At 53.4% G+C, this 13046-nt stretch overlaps 1 protein-coding gene across 1 annotated transcript; it reads left to right on the forward strand.

Annotated features, from left to right (window-relative positions):
• Nucleotides 1–392: 392 nt before the first annotated feature.
• SSTR5 (somatostatin receptor 5) lies at nt 393–11432 on the forward strand. The gene is made up of 2 exons (XM_015642340.1): nt 393–563; nt 6581–11432. Exon 2 carries the CDS (start codon nt 6658–6660, stop codon nt 7768–7770), a length of 1113 nt encoding a protein of 370 aa, XP_015497826.1. The 5' UTR covers nt 393–563; nt 6581–6657; the 3' UTR covers nt 7771–11432.
• The last annotated feature ends 1614 nt before the right edge of the window (nt 11433–13046 follow it).

The raw sequence follows: 13046 nt of genomic DNA on the forward strand, positions 1-13046 counted from the left end.
GATGGGACCGGGATGGGGACAAGGATGGGGAGACAGGGATGGGGAGGGGAGACGGGGATGGGGGAACTGGCATGGGAAACAGCGATGGGGGATGGATGGGGAGGGGGGACAGGGATGGGGACAGGGATGGGACGCATGGGAAACAGCGATGGGGGATGGATGGGGAGGGGGGACAGGGATGGGGACAGGGATGGGGGAACGGAGATGAGGAGCGGGGCAGAAGCAGGGAAGAGGGGACAGACGTGAAGAGGGGGCACAGACGGAGGGGGACACGGGCACGGGGACACAGGCACGGGGAGGGGGACACAGGCACGGGGAGGGGGACGCAGCCACGCGGGGGCTCCGGCGGGCAGAGCATCCCTGCTCAGCGCTCCCGCTCCCCGCAGCGGCGGCTCCCGGCTCCAGCCCAGGTTGGCGAGCAGGGGGCGGCCCCAGGGCTGCGGCACCCCCGGCCCCTCCGAGCCCCATCGCTCCTCCCGGGGGAGCGGCCAGCGCGGGGAGCGCTCCCGGCGCGGCTGCGGGAGCTGGGAGGCTCCAGCGGGAGAGCAGCCCTGGAGCTGCAGGTAACCATGGCCGGGAGCCGGGATGCGGGAAGCGGCGGCGATCGCTGCGGGGAGGATGGGGATGGGGCAGGCACCCCGCCTGGGGGGCTCGCTGCCCTGACGGAGGCACCGGAATCGTCGGTCCCGCTTGTGGAGACACCGAATTTGCGCTTCTGACGGGGGGGGGGATCGGTGCTGGAGAGCGGAGTGACCCCATCCTGGTGGGGCTGATGGCGAGGGGGTCCCTCCGGACAGTGGGGTGACCAATCCCGGCTGGGGTTCCCGAGAGGGTCCTCTGGAGAATGGGGTGACCAATCCTGGCTGGGGGTGCCCGGGAGGGTCCCTTTGGGCAGTGGGGTGACCAGTCCTGATTGGGGTGCCCGGGAGGGTCCCTTTGGGCAGTGGGGTGACCAGTCCTGACTGGGGTGCCCGGGAGGGTCCCCCGGCCGTGGGGACGATGCCGCGTTTGAAGCAGGAGCAGCCCGAGGGTGGCTCTGGAGCTCGAAGGGGACGCGGGAGGCACCTGCGGGAGGGACGTGCGGGCACAGCCCGGGGCCGCCGGAGCCCCGGGGATGTGAAGAGCCCTGCGTGGGGCTCAGGCAGCGATCGGAGCTCCAGGATAAAACCCGGCAGGGGGTGGGATTTGCTTCGGGGGGTGCTCAGAGAGCAGAGATGTCAAGGTCAAGGTGACACCGTGGAGCAGCCCCGGGCACAGCCTGTCCCCAGCGCCCAGAGCTCGGCGTGCAGGAGCAGGGAGAGAACAACCGGGCTCGGGGGCTTTGGGCTCAAGCAGAGACTTTTTGTAGCTCTGGGGAGGAGGAGACGGCCGGGTGGAAGCCCACAGCCTCTCCCAGGGTGCCGGGACCGGTCTGGGGGTGCTTGAGGGAACCCCAGCTCCTGGGGACAGTGGAGCTGCACCGCTGGAGCGGGATGGATCCAAGCCAGAGACCCCAAATCCTGGAATTCTCCCCCCGAGGCTCCTTTTGTGGAGCTGCCGCTCCTGAGCTCCCTCCACCGCGGGGCCCGGGGGTGCTCCCGCTGTCCCCCAGCCTGGGAGCAGCCTGGAATGAGCACTCCTCCGCTGGTCTGGAATATCCCTGGAATCACTGGGTGTCCCTGGATTGCAGAGAGGAAAGGAGGAAAAGAAACCTTTGGGGGAAAGCTCCTGGGCTTGGGGATGTGCTGGGGCTGGGGCTGGATCTGGGAGCTGCAGCCCAGCCGAGGGGAGAACAGAGATGGAGCCTGGAGTGGCTTAAACCCAGTTTAAATCGGGAATAAACCCACCCGAAATCGGGAATAAACCCATCTTAAATCTGGGAATAAACCCATCCTAAATCCAGGAGAAAACCCACCTTAAATCAGGGAATAAACTCATCTTAAATAAGTGAATAAACACACCTAAATCCGGGAATAAATCCACCTTAAATCCGGGAATAAACCCATCCTAAATCAGGGAGCAAATCCAGTTTAACCCTGGGAATAAACCCACCTTAAATCCCGGAGCAAATCCTTTTTAAATCTAGAACCAAACCCAGTTTAAGCCCAGAAGCAAACCCAGCTTAAATCAGGCAGCAAACCCAGCTTAACCCTGGGACCAAACCCATCTGCGTTTGCTTTCCACGAGCGCTGGAGTGGCAGGAGCAGCTCAGCCCGAGTGAGCAATCCCTGAGCTCGGTTTAAACCTGTTTGGGGAGGAAAAAAACCCAAAAGGATTCAGCGGATATTTGGTTTTCTGGGCTGTTTTATGAGTTGTTTGCTCCTAAAAATAGGAGCAACTTTCCCAGGTGCTCTGGGAAACCCTGGGATGGGCTGGGGGGTAACAAGGTGGTGCCGATGTGATTTCCAAAGATTTTTCTTTTAGGGTTAAAAGTGTGAGGAAGTTGTTGAGGGTGGAGTTCAGGTGATCGGTGTTTAGTCCCGGCTCAGAGAGTGGAAGCAGAGCAGCGATTTGTGAGGAAGTTTTGTTTTCAGCAGAGAAAAATCCATCCCTCGGGTTTTTATGGACAACAAACACCCCCCGAGGGGCGTCAAAGGCAGATTTGTACAAGGAGAAAGTTCCTTTTCCGGGGAATCTGAACTCATTCCTTGGCTTTCCTTTAACTCCGGCTGTTGGGACAGGGCTGGGAATGGGAAAACCGAGCTGTCCCGGCTGTGCAGGAGCTGCTGGATGGGTACAGAACGTTTGGTTCGCTCCCAGGGTGATGCTGCATTTCCCTGCTGCTCCCACCCGCCTTTCCCGGGATTTTTGAGTTATCCCAGAGCTGCTCTGCCGGGTCTCTCCCTCTCCTTCCTGCTCCATCCACCCAAATCCAAGGAATGAGGCCCCACGGGCTCTCTGGGAAGCAGCAGGTGATGGACACCCAGCTCCAAAAGGGAAAAAAATATTAAAATCCCAGGAATTTATTGCAGCCAACTCCAGGGGATGGGAGTCCTGCTGCCGGGAGACAATTCCTGGAGAGTTCTCCTGGTGTTTTTCCTCCCAAGACCGTTTGAAAAGCCTGGACTCCCTTTGGGTGTGTTATCCCTAATTATCCTGCCTCTGGAAGCAGCAATCTGCCATCCTGGTGCCGTAATTCCATTCCCAGCAATTATTGCGGATGCTGCATGAGAGAGCGATTATTCCAGAGGCAAACGGGCAGCGGGATCCAATCCAGCCTTGGAAAATCAGGTTTCCTGCAGCAATTCCTGCCTGATCCCTGCCTCACTCTCATGCAATGTCCTCCGTGGAGTTGTTTTTGATTTCCTGCTGTGACCAGAGCCGGGGAGAATTTCAGCCTTGATCTGTCTGGGCATTTTTAATTTTAAATTAAAAATTTTAATTCGATTTTTCCTGTTTGTTTTCCCTTAGGTTGGGACGGTTTTTTTCAGTCGCTGTTCTGTTAATCCCTGGATATTTTCACCCAGGTTTATTTAGGAGTTTTCACAAATGTGGAGTTCTAACACCATAACACCTCCGCTATTTATTCCCTGAATTTTTTTGGGAGGCAGGGACAGAGATATATTCAGCTGCTGTGGATGCTGATTTTTTCCTGGATGCTGCTCTGTTAAAAATTGGAATTCTATCAGTGCTTATTCCAGCTCTTCCAGCTCCTCAGTTTTAAGCAGAATCCCCAGAATTTACGGACAATCCCAGAGTGGAAATCAAAGGGGAAACAAAAGCTGGATGAGAGGAGAGCCCCTGGAGGTGTGTTTGTTATTAATCCGTTAATTAAGAACTCCAAACAAGGCTATGAGGGATCAATCAGCGCGTCTTAATTACCTTTAATCATCGTCTTTAATCACCCGATTCGTGCAGGTTCAGGGCCGCGGTGACAAAAGGAGCTGAGGCCAAATCGTGCTGGTGAGGGACAAATTATCACCTGGATGGGGGAAAAATTCCCTGTGCTCCTCCAAGGCAGCGAGGAAAACGTGGATTCACAGCTGGCCTGGGTTTTCCAGGGAAAATCCCGGAATTTTGGTGGCTGCAAGGCAAAGGTCGAGGGGAGAAAACGTGGAATGGGGATCTGGGCTCGGTTTGCAGATCTGGGGGGGATTTGGGACATCAAATGCTGGGGATGGGGAATGTCCAGATGGAGTAAATTCCTTCCTGGTGCTGAAAACAGCAGGGAGGAGTTGGAAGGTTTTGCATCAGAGCCTTAGGAAATGGATTTTCCCCCAGGAAAAGCACCAGGACATCCCTGGAATTGTTCACATCCAGGCTGGAGCAGTCTGGGATAATGGGAAGTGCTCAGGGATGAGCTTGAAGGTCCCTTCTGACCCAAACCATTCCAGGGTTCTGGGATTCCCTTCCTGATCCACTCGGTGTGACAGGGAATATTGTACAGCTCATCCCATGGAGCAGGAATCCCGAGGGAAGGGTGAATATTCCCACAAAGTGTCCCTGACTCCAGGAAAAACCTGCTGGTGAGGGAACCTGGAAGCTCCTCTCCACGGAAAACAAACCCAAGCCCTTCAGGAAAAACCTCTGGAATTCCAGTGGATGGCTGGGAGAGCCTGGGGCCCTCTGCAAAAACAGGGATTTGGAGCCTGGAGGATTTCCCCAGGGGGAGAAGAAATTGGAAGTATCCAAGGAAAAAGGTGGTGGAAGGAGCGGGATTGAAGTTGTTGTGTAATTCCTCCAGTCCCCGAATCCAAGGATGCGTGCTGTGGGAAAAGGGACTTTGGAAAAGGTGTCCTTTCCCAGCTTTTTAGAGGATGAGCCACACATGACTGCCCCTCCTGACCTTCCCTGCTGGGTTCCAGCACTGCTTCTTTCCATGTGCTCCAATTTTTTCCAGGCTCAGATGGAAAATTGGGCTTTTTGGGCCCAGCCTGGGTGTGCTGAGCTTGTCTGGGAGGAACATTCCCAATCCCAGCGCCATCCCAAGGATGCAGCTCCACGGAGATGAGTTTATAAACCCCGTCCTGCCTGTTTTTCCTTCCTGTTCTTCCCTTCAGAGATCCCAGCGGGATCACAGCAGGAAAATGGGAATTTCCAAACCTCTCCCAGATGAGAATGAGGGGTCCCAGCTTCGGCTTCTCCCAGAATTCCCACCTGAGATTTGCTACAGCTCGGGATTTCAAACTGAGTGGAAGATCAGGATTTAAATTCCCAATTTTTTAGCCAGAGCTGGACTTTTCCTTTGTTTTTTTATCCAAGCACTGCAGCTTTCCTTTGTTATTTTATCCAAGCTCTGACCCACTCCTGTTTAATTTTTAAGGAGCTTGGCTGAGCTCTGCCTGCAGTGGGATGTTGGGAATTGCAGGGAACGCTCCCAACACCTGAATCCCAAATATCCCCGCAGCGCATCCAGCTCCTCCTGCCACATCCTCATCCCCTGGAGCTCCGGCAGCTCCCTCAGCCCTCCCTGCATTCCCGATTTCCCCCGGTGCATCTCCACCCAGCCACGTGAGACACCTACTCCCCATCTGCACATTCCCAAAGCAGCTCGGCACATTTGTGATTCCTCCCGGGAACTCCTCCTCTCCCCCAGGTTTTCTCACCCCAGGAGAAAGCCCAGCCACCGATGGAGGTGGATGGCTCCCGGAGACAAGGAGTTTTTCCAGCGCTGTGGGCTGGGTGTTTGTGATTCCAAAGCCCTGGATTATTATGGGAATCTGATCGTCAGGTGATGGGAGCAAAAATTGCTGGGCATTTCTTCCAGCTTCGCCAGAATTTCCTGTGGTATTCGGTGCTTTAAATATTTTTTTTTTTGTAGGTGATGTTTCCAAGTTTTCCCACCTGATAAATGCCTACTCTGAACCCCACTCCGACAAAAAAATATGGAAAAATATTCCTGGGAATCAAGCACGCCACAGGAAAGGGGTGTTGGAAATTCTCCACCTTTTTCAGAATGGCTGGTGAAATTTATTCCAGCTTCAGATCTGCTCAGCTGTCCTGGAGCTGCCCACTGCAGCTTGGATTTCCTGCAGGAAAAAGGGATTTTTGGGATAAAAAACAGTTCAGGGTGAGAGCAGAGGATGCAGGAACATAAAAAAATTGTTTTGAGAGATGGAAAAAAGGAGTTTATTCCTTCTCTGTGTGCAAACCCTGACCCGGTGTGGAAGATCTGAGACGTGATCCTTTCTGTCTCTGAGCTCAGGGATTTTTTTTCCAAGGGTTTTTCCATTGTTGTGGAAATTTTTATTTCCTCCCCTGATCCCAGTTCCAACCCCAACACCTTCCACTATTCCAGGTTGCTCCAGGCCCCGTCCAACCCAGCCTTGGACACTTCCAGGGATGGGGCTGCTCTGGGAATTCTCTTCCAGAGCCTCTCCACCCTCACAGGGAAAAATCCATCCAGTTACACCCAGTTCTGGATCCTGTGGAAATGAAATAGAACCTGGGATCTGCTGGGATGAGCGCTGGGGTTCTCCCACTGTGCAATTCCTTTGTTGGGAATGGTTCCCATCCCCGGCTGGATAATTCAACCCCAAATCCTGAACAGAAGAGAAAATGGAAGAGGCTGTAAAAGTCAGCTTTGACTTCACTCTTCCTGCCTCTCTTTTCCTTGAATTTTTGAATTTTTTTGATTTTTAATTTTTAGTTTTCCTTCTAGGAACAAGATGCCCGTGAAGTTTAACCTCTCCTAAGAGGGAAAAAAAACCACAGAGAAAGAAAAAACCACAAAAAATCATGGATCCTTTGTACTTCTCCAGCACTTTTAGCACGGAAGCCTCTCCTGGCGAGGTGAACTCCTCTCTGCCGCCCAACGCGACGGAGAACGGGACGCTCCCGGAGCCGCCCCCGTTCCAGTACATCCACAAGGTGCTCATTCCCATCTGTTACCTGCTGGTGTGCGCCGTGGGGCTGAGCGGCAACGCCCTGGTCATCTACGTGGTGCTGCGCCACGCCAAGATGAAAACGGTCACCAACATCTACATCCTCAACCTGGCCGTGGCCGACGTGCTCTTCATGCTGGGCCTGCCCTTCCTGGCCACCCAAAACGCCATCTCCTACTGGCCCTTCGGCTCCTTCCTCTGCCGGCTGGTGATGACCGTGGACGGCATCAATCAGTTCACCAGCATCTTCTGCCTGACGGTGATGAGCATGGACCGGTACCTGGCCGTGGTGCACCCCATCAAATCCACCAAGTGGAGACGCCCCAGGGTGGCCAAGCTCATCAGTGCCACGGTCTGGACCTTCTCCTTCCTGGTGGTGCTGCCCGTCATCATCTTCTCGGACGTGCAGGAGGACTTCCAGACGTGCAACATGAACTGGCCGGAGCCGGTCAACGTCTGGTCGGCGGCGTTCATCATCTACACCTCGGTGCTGGGCTTCTTTGGGCCTCTGCTGGTCATCTGCCTGTGCTACCTGCTGATCGTGGTCAAGGTCAAGTCCTCGGGGATCCGCGTGGGCTCCACGCGGCGCCGCCGGTCGGAGCGGAAGGTCACCAGGATGGTGGTGATCATCGTGGTGGTCTTCGTGTTCTGCTGGCTGCCCTTCTACACCATGAACATCGTCAACCTGATCCTCATCCTGCCCGCTGACCCCGTCCTGGAGGGGCTCTACTTCTTCATGGTGGTGCTGTCCTACGCCAACAGCTGCGCCAACCCCATCCTCTACGGCTTCCTCTCCGACAACTTCAAGCAGAGCTTCCAGAAGGTTCTCTGCCTCCGGAAAGGTGACGGGGTGGAGGATGGAGAGCCCGTGGAGCACAGGCAGGAGAACAGCAGCCGCCTGCAGGAGTCCATGCTGACCCAGAGGAACGCGGATGCCAACGGGCACATGCAGACCAGCAAGGTCTGAGGGCACGGCCGGCACTGCAGGGTGTCCCGGAGGACTCGGGGACTTCAAGGAGGGCTCAGTCCATGTGAAAGGACCATGTGGAGCCCCAGAAGCTCCAAGAAATGTACACAGAGGGCTCTTCCCTGCTTTTCCCAGCTGGAAGTGCCAAGCTCTTGTGGTGTCCTGCTGGATCCGACGTTTGGGACCGCTTTGGGTCCTCCAGGGAACGATTTCCAGGCTTTGTACCCCTCTAGCGATGCAAACCAATGCTAAGCCAGCTCTAATTCCCTCGTTAAGCTGGGTTTAAGGCTGCTTTGCACTGCTGGGATCAGCTCCGAGCAGCAAAAAGCTCGGCTGGGATCTTTGGGAATTCTTCAAGGGGATTTCTGAAAGGAAAATGAGATTTATTCAGAGTTTCATGCAAAAAAGGTGCCAGCACTGCTCTGGAAATGGGTTCTGATGTGCTGGAACCTCGGTGTTGTGATGTCACTGCCGATGGCCACGGGCTCCTGGGGAGATTCGGGGTCCATTCCTTGGTTCTGAGTGTCAGGCTGGACTCCAAACTGTGATTCCAGAAATTAAACCCAGCTCAATCTCCTCTGAGTGTCAGGCTGGACTCCAAACTGTGATTCCAGAAATTAAACCCAGCTCAATCCCCTCCTGACTGGTGCAGTGGCCAGGGCGGTGTTTGCACCTCGATCCTGGAGGTTTTTCCCAATTTTAATGATTCCATCATTCCGTTCATTCTGTTGGATGTGACGCTCGTGTTCCCAAACCCAGGAATTCCCAGGATACACCGAGACACAAACACAGGATGTACCCAGAGCCTGGGGCAGGGCCCATGAGTAATTTACTCAAAGGTTTCTCCCAGTAGCAGGCAGTGCCCACCTGCCCTACTCCACATTCCAGCTCCCAGCCCAGCCAGGTTTAGCTGATTAATTAATAAAATTAACTTCTCCGGTTGGTTTGGTGTGAGATGGGCTGTGATTCCCTCAGTTTTCCACCTGAAATTATCCCTCCTGGAAAGCTCAAGGCTGGGGCAGGAAAATCTGCCTTGGGAAGAAAAGGGATTTTAATAAATTCAGATTTCTGGGAAGGAGCTGAACCTTGGCTTGGTCAGAGCAAAGAGTGTTTCTCCCCTCCTTCTATGGAAGTTGATCAAATCCTTGGAATTAACCAAAGCAAGTTTTATCTGGAGGGAACAGAAGCTAAAAAAGGAGGAGGATAAACCTGAGCCTTGTTTTCCACACGCCCCAGAACAATCCCATCTCTTTTCCCACTCTCCCAGGTCAGGACTGGGATCCCAATTCCCAGAGAACAGAAATTCCAGCCAGCCCATCCAATATTCCCATTGATAATGCTGCAATCCATCCTATTTAAGGAGGAAATTTAGGAAAGCTCCCAATCCTCCAATTCCCAGGAAAATTCCCTTTCCAACCAACAGCTCCCTGCGGAATTCAGTGCCATGGGAGTTCTGCTTTGGAGGAGGTTTTTTTTTCCCTGGTCCAAGGAATATTTTCTGGGAGCAGCTCCTGCAGATCATCTCTCCCAGTGCCACACCACCTTTGCTCCATGGGATTCCTTCCCCATCCCCCCAAAAAAGCCTTTCCTCGGACCCGCTCTGTGCCTTTGGAAGCTCCTCTGGCTTTTCCCTGAATCCCAAACGCCATTCCTGGGCTTTTCCTGTCAGCTTGGCAGTGGAATTTTGAGGAGCCAGCCGAGCTGCCAACGTCCCTGCACGCATTCCATCAAAACATGTCATCCTTCCACAAAGACTGACAAATTCCCGGGAAAAATCTGTCCTCCCAGCCAGCCCTTCCCAGGAAGCTCCAGACAGCATCGACACTCCCCAAATCCCCTTTTTTTTTTCACACATTTCAACCCCAATCCCTCAGCCCCAGGGATTGAGTGACATTTTTAATACCTCGACAGACAATCCTTCCAAAAAATTCCAGCTTATTCAGCTTTTCCTTTGATTCATCCAAGGATTCCAAATGTTGGCTCTTCCCTGCTGAAAAGAAACAACAAAACCACCCACGGGAAGATCATGGAAAATTTGCCTCCCTGACCTTCAGGAGGTGGAAAAATCATTTGGATAAAATAAAAAAATAAATAAAGTAATAAATAAAAAAATAAACTGGAAATTCTGGTTAAGGCTCCAGCTATGAATATTCACTCAGATCCATGGAATAAAGGGAATTCCAGCTGCTGGATGCCAAAGGATGTGAAGGAAGGATGTCTGGAAAAATCCACCAAGCAACCTTTGGGATACAGGAGCAGCTTCCTTCAGGGATTTGCTTTTTATTCCGTGGAAAATGGGTTTAATTGAGGGGGGGAAATCATGGATTGAGTTTGGACAAGTGGCGGTGGGACACGGCAATTCCAAAGGGCAGATTCCAGGGATTGGGATTAATGGGCTTCATGGGTTTCAGCACGGTCACCATGGAATCTCTTGGATTTGGGATCTTTCCTGGCTGCTCCAAGGGAGGGAAAACCCAGGAATGTGCCCGAAGTGTGGAATTTATCCTGGGATTTATCGATGGATTGATGTTGGAGCAAGAGCAGGGCACGTATGGAATTTTTGCACCTTCCCTAACTCCCAGTTAAAGGCAGCTCTGTGTTCCCTGAGGTTCCAGGGATGGGATTATCCCTGGGATCCAAACATTCCCTGTGGCACAAAGTCCTGGCCCAGCCTCAATCCAACAGCAGCATCCTTAAAACCTGCAAATCCCAGTTTCCCGAGCCTTTCCCTGCTCCTTGGAACTGCAGCCAAGGCGGGAGAGGCTGATTTCATTCCCGGGATTTATTCCATGGATATTTTATCCAGCTCCATCCCCTCGCTCACCTGGAATGCCTCAGCTGCTCACCTCACCCCGCTCCTGGTTTTCCTGGATCGCTCATTCCCGCCCGTTTGGGTGTTGTTTGGATAACTCCATGGAAATCCGGCGCGGTTGCCATGGGATGGGCGACGCTCCGGGGTTTCTGTGTTCCCTCTCCCTTTCCCGCTGCAATCCCGTAACACTTAATCCTCCCTATCTGCCCATCATTCCCTGGAAAGTCACGGGAGGTGAAGCTGTCCCCGCTGGCTCCCTTCTCCTGAGCCTTTAAGCCCTGGATCCCGTTCCTGACCTCAGCCAGGAGTCATCCCAAATCCTGGATGTATCCCATTCCCTCGGCCTGGGCTGAACCTGCAGGGCTTTCTCCAACAGGAAAAGCAGCAGCCCCCGGGAAAAGCTGGGAATGAGCAATCCTGGCCGGTGGGGATGGGAGATAACGGAGGAATTCCCGTCGGGATTTGACCCTGGATGCAAACACAGCCCAGCCCTGGAAGTGCAGTGACCTGGGAATCACCAGGGAAGGGTTTTCCCTTCACCTTCCTTGGATCACCTCTGCTGGCTGGGATTTGGGTTTGGGATCCTCCAGTTCCCAACCCTCTGGGATGGGAGATCCAGAGCTGCAGCCCCCACTGCTCCGGAGGATCCCTGTTTGATATTCCACAGGGAGATCTGGGGCTTTTCCTCCCTCTGCTCCAGAGGTGAATCCCACCACGGTTTTCCCTGGAAAAATAAAGGATAAAAACCCCTCCAAGGCCTCAATGAATTTATCCTCTCACGGCTTCTCCCAGCAAAACAAAGAACCCTGGAATGGTTTGGATTGGGAAGGACTCAAAGCTCATCCCATTCCAACCCCTGCCATGAGCAGGAACAATTTCCACTATCCCAGGCTGCTCCAAGCTGTGCCCTTGGACACTTCCAGGGATGGGGCAGCAATCCTGAGCACAATTCCCACATCCAGGAGGAACAACAGAGCCGGGCAGCACAAATTCCATACACAATTCCTGTTTCCCCAGAGCAGAAGCGCTGGCTCTGGGGGCTGCGGTGACAGCAGCTCCCCTGGGCAGGGTAATTAATTAATTATGCATTCCCAGAATTAATGAGAGCATCCTGTTTGCACCCCTGTCCTGTTTTTCCACATTTTCCAGCCCCATATGCCGGGTGCCAGACAGGGCTGACGGCCCCGCATCCCACACTTGGAATTATTTTATTTCCCGACGTGTCTGTGCCTGGCTCCTGACAGGAATTGGAGGCATTTCCATGGAATTAATTCATGGCACTCAATGGTGCTTGGATTTTTCCAGCACGTTTTCAGGGAGGGGAAAAGCAGATCCGTGGATTTCAGACCTGATAAAGAAACCTGGAGCTGAGCTGGGCCAGGAAATGGGGATGGAAGGTTCTGCATCCCTGGAATCACGGGATCACTGAGGTGGGAAAAGATCTCTGAGAGCACTGAGCCCATCCCTGTGTCTCCTCAATCCCAGAAAAACTCTGACTTAAAAGGGATGAAAACACAGAAAAACAGGGAAAAATGATCTGGTGGAGGAATTGGTTTGGATTCTTCCTCACATGGAAAAAGGGAGATGATTCCAACGTGATTCCCTGGGAATTCGCAGGCTCTGTGCTGGGTTTGGGGTCAGCAAAACCCCAAATCCAGTGGGAAAATCCTCAGCTTCCTGAACATGGAATTTCACTCCTGAAATGGCCTTGGGGTGGCTGAGATTGCAGCCTGGAGCCCGCAGAGAGGGATTTGTTTCCAGAAGGATCCAGAGAGGAAGCTATTCCTCGGAGAGCTGATTTTAATGTGATTTTCCCTGGAAATAGCATTAGGCTGTCATTCCCAATGTCTGGCAGGAATTGTCGGGTGCCCAAATCCCCGCAGCAGCTTTTGGCTGGAATACAAATGCAGCCGGGGAGGAAACATCCACAGGTTTGGGAACAGGGAAGCAAATCCCTCCTCATCCCACGGATCCAGCTCATCCTCCCTGTTTGCCCATTCCTGAGGGGGTGAACCTCTTCCCACATCTCTGCTGGGGCCAAATCCAGCCCTGCAAGGACACAAATCCAGAGATTTTCCCACAGGAAGGTCCTGCCCCATCAGAATCCCAGGGATTTTTGCAGGAAAACTTGGGAGAGAACGGGGAATCTCCCAATATTAAGCAAGGAAATGTTGCTGAGAGGGCAGAGGGCACACACGGATTTGGCCTTTCCAGGTGCTGCCACCTGGATTTTGGGAATTGCCATTCCTAACCTGGCCAGTCTTTGGGAATCACCATTCCCAGACTGTCCTGGCTTTGGGAATTGCCATTCCAAACCTGTCTTGGTTTAGGGAATCTCCATTCCCGGCCTGTCCTGGCTTTGGGAATCTCCTTTCCCAACCTGTCCTGGTTTTGCCATTCCCAGTCTGTTCTGGTTTATGGAATTGCTATTCCCAGCCTGTCCTGGCTATGGGAATCACCGTTC

This window comes from Parus major, chromosome 14 (genome assembly GCF_001522545.3).
Source record: "Parus major isolate Abel chromosome 14, Parus_major1.1, whole genome shotgun sequence".
NCBI classification, from domain to species: Eukaryota; Metazoa; Chordata; class Aves; order Passeriformes; family Paridae; genus Parus; species Parus major.

What these genes read in the sequence shown, in the direction of transcription:
- SSTR5 (XM_015642340.1), top strand. Translation starts at nt 6,658, where the DNA reads ATGGATCCTTTGTACTTCTCCAGCACTTTTAGCACGGAAGCCTCTCCT.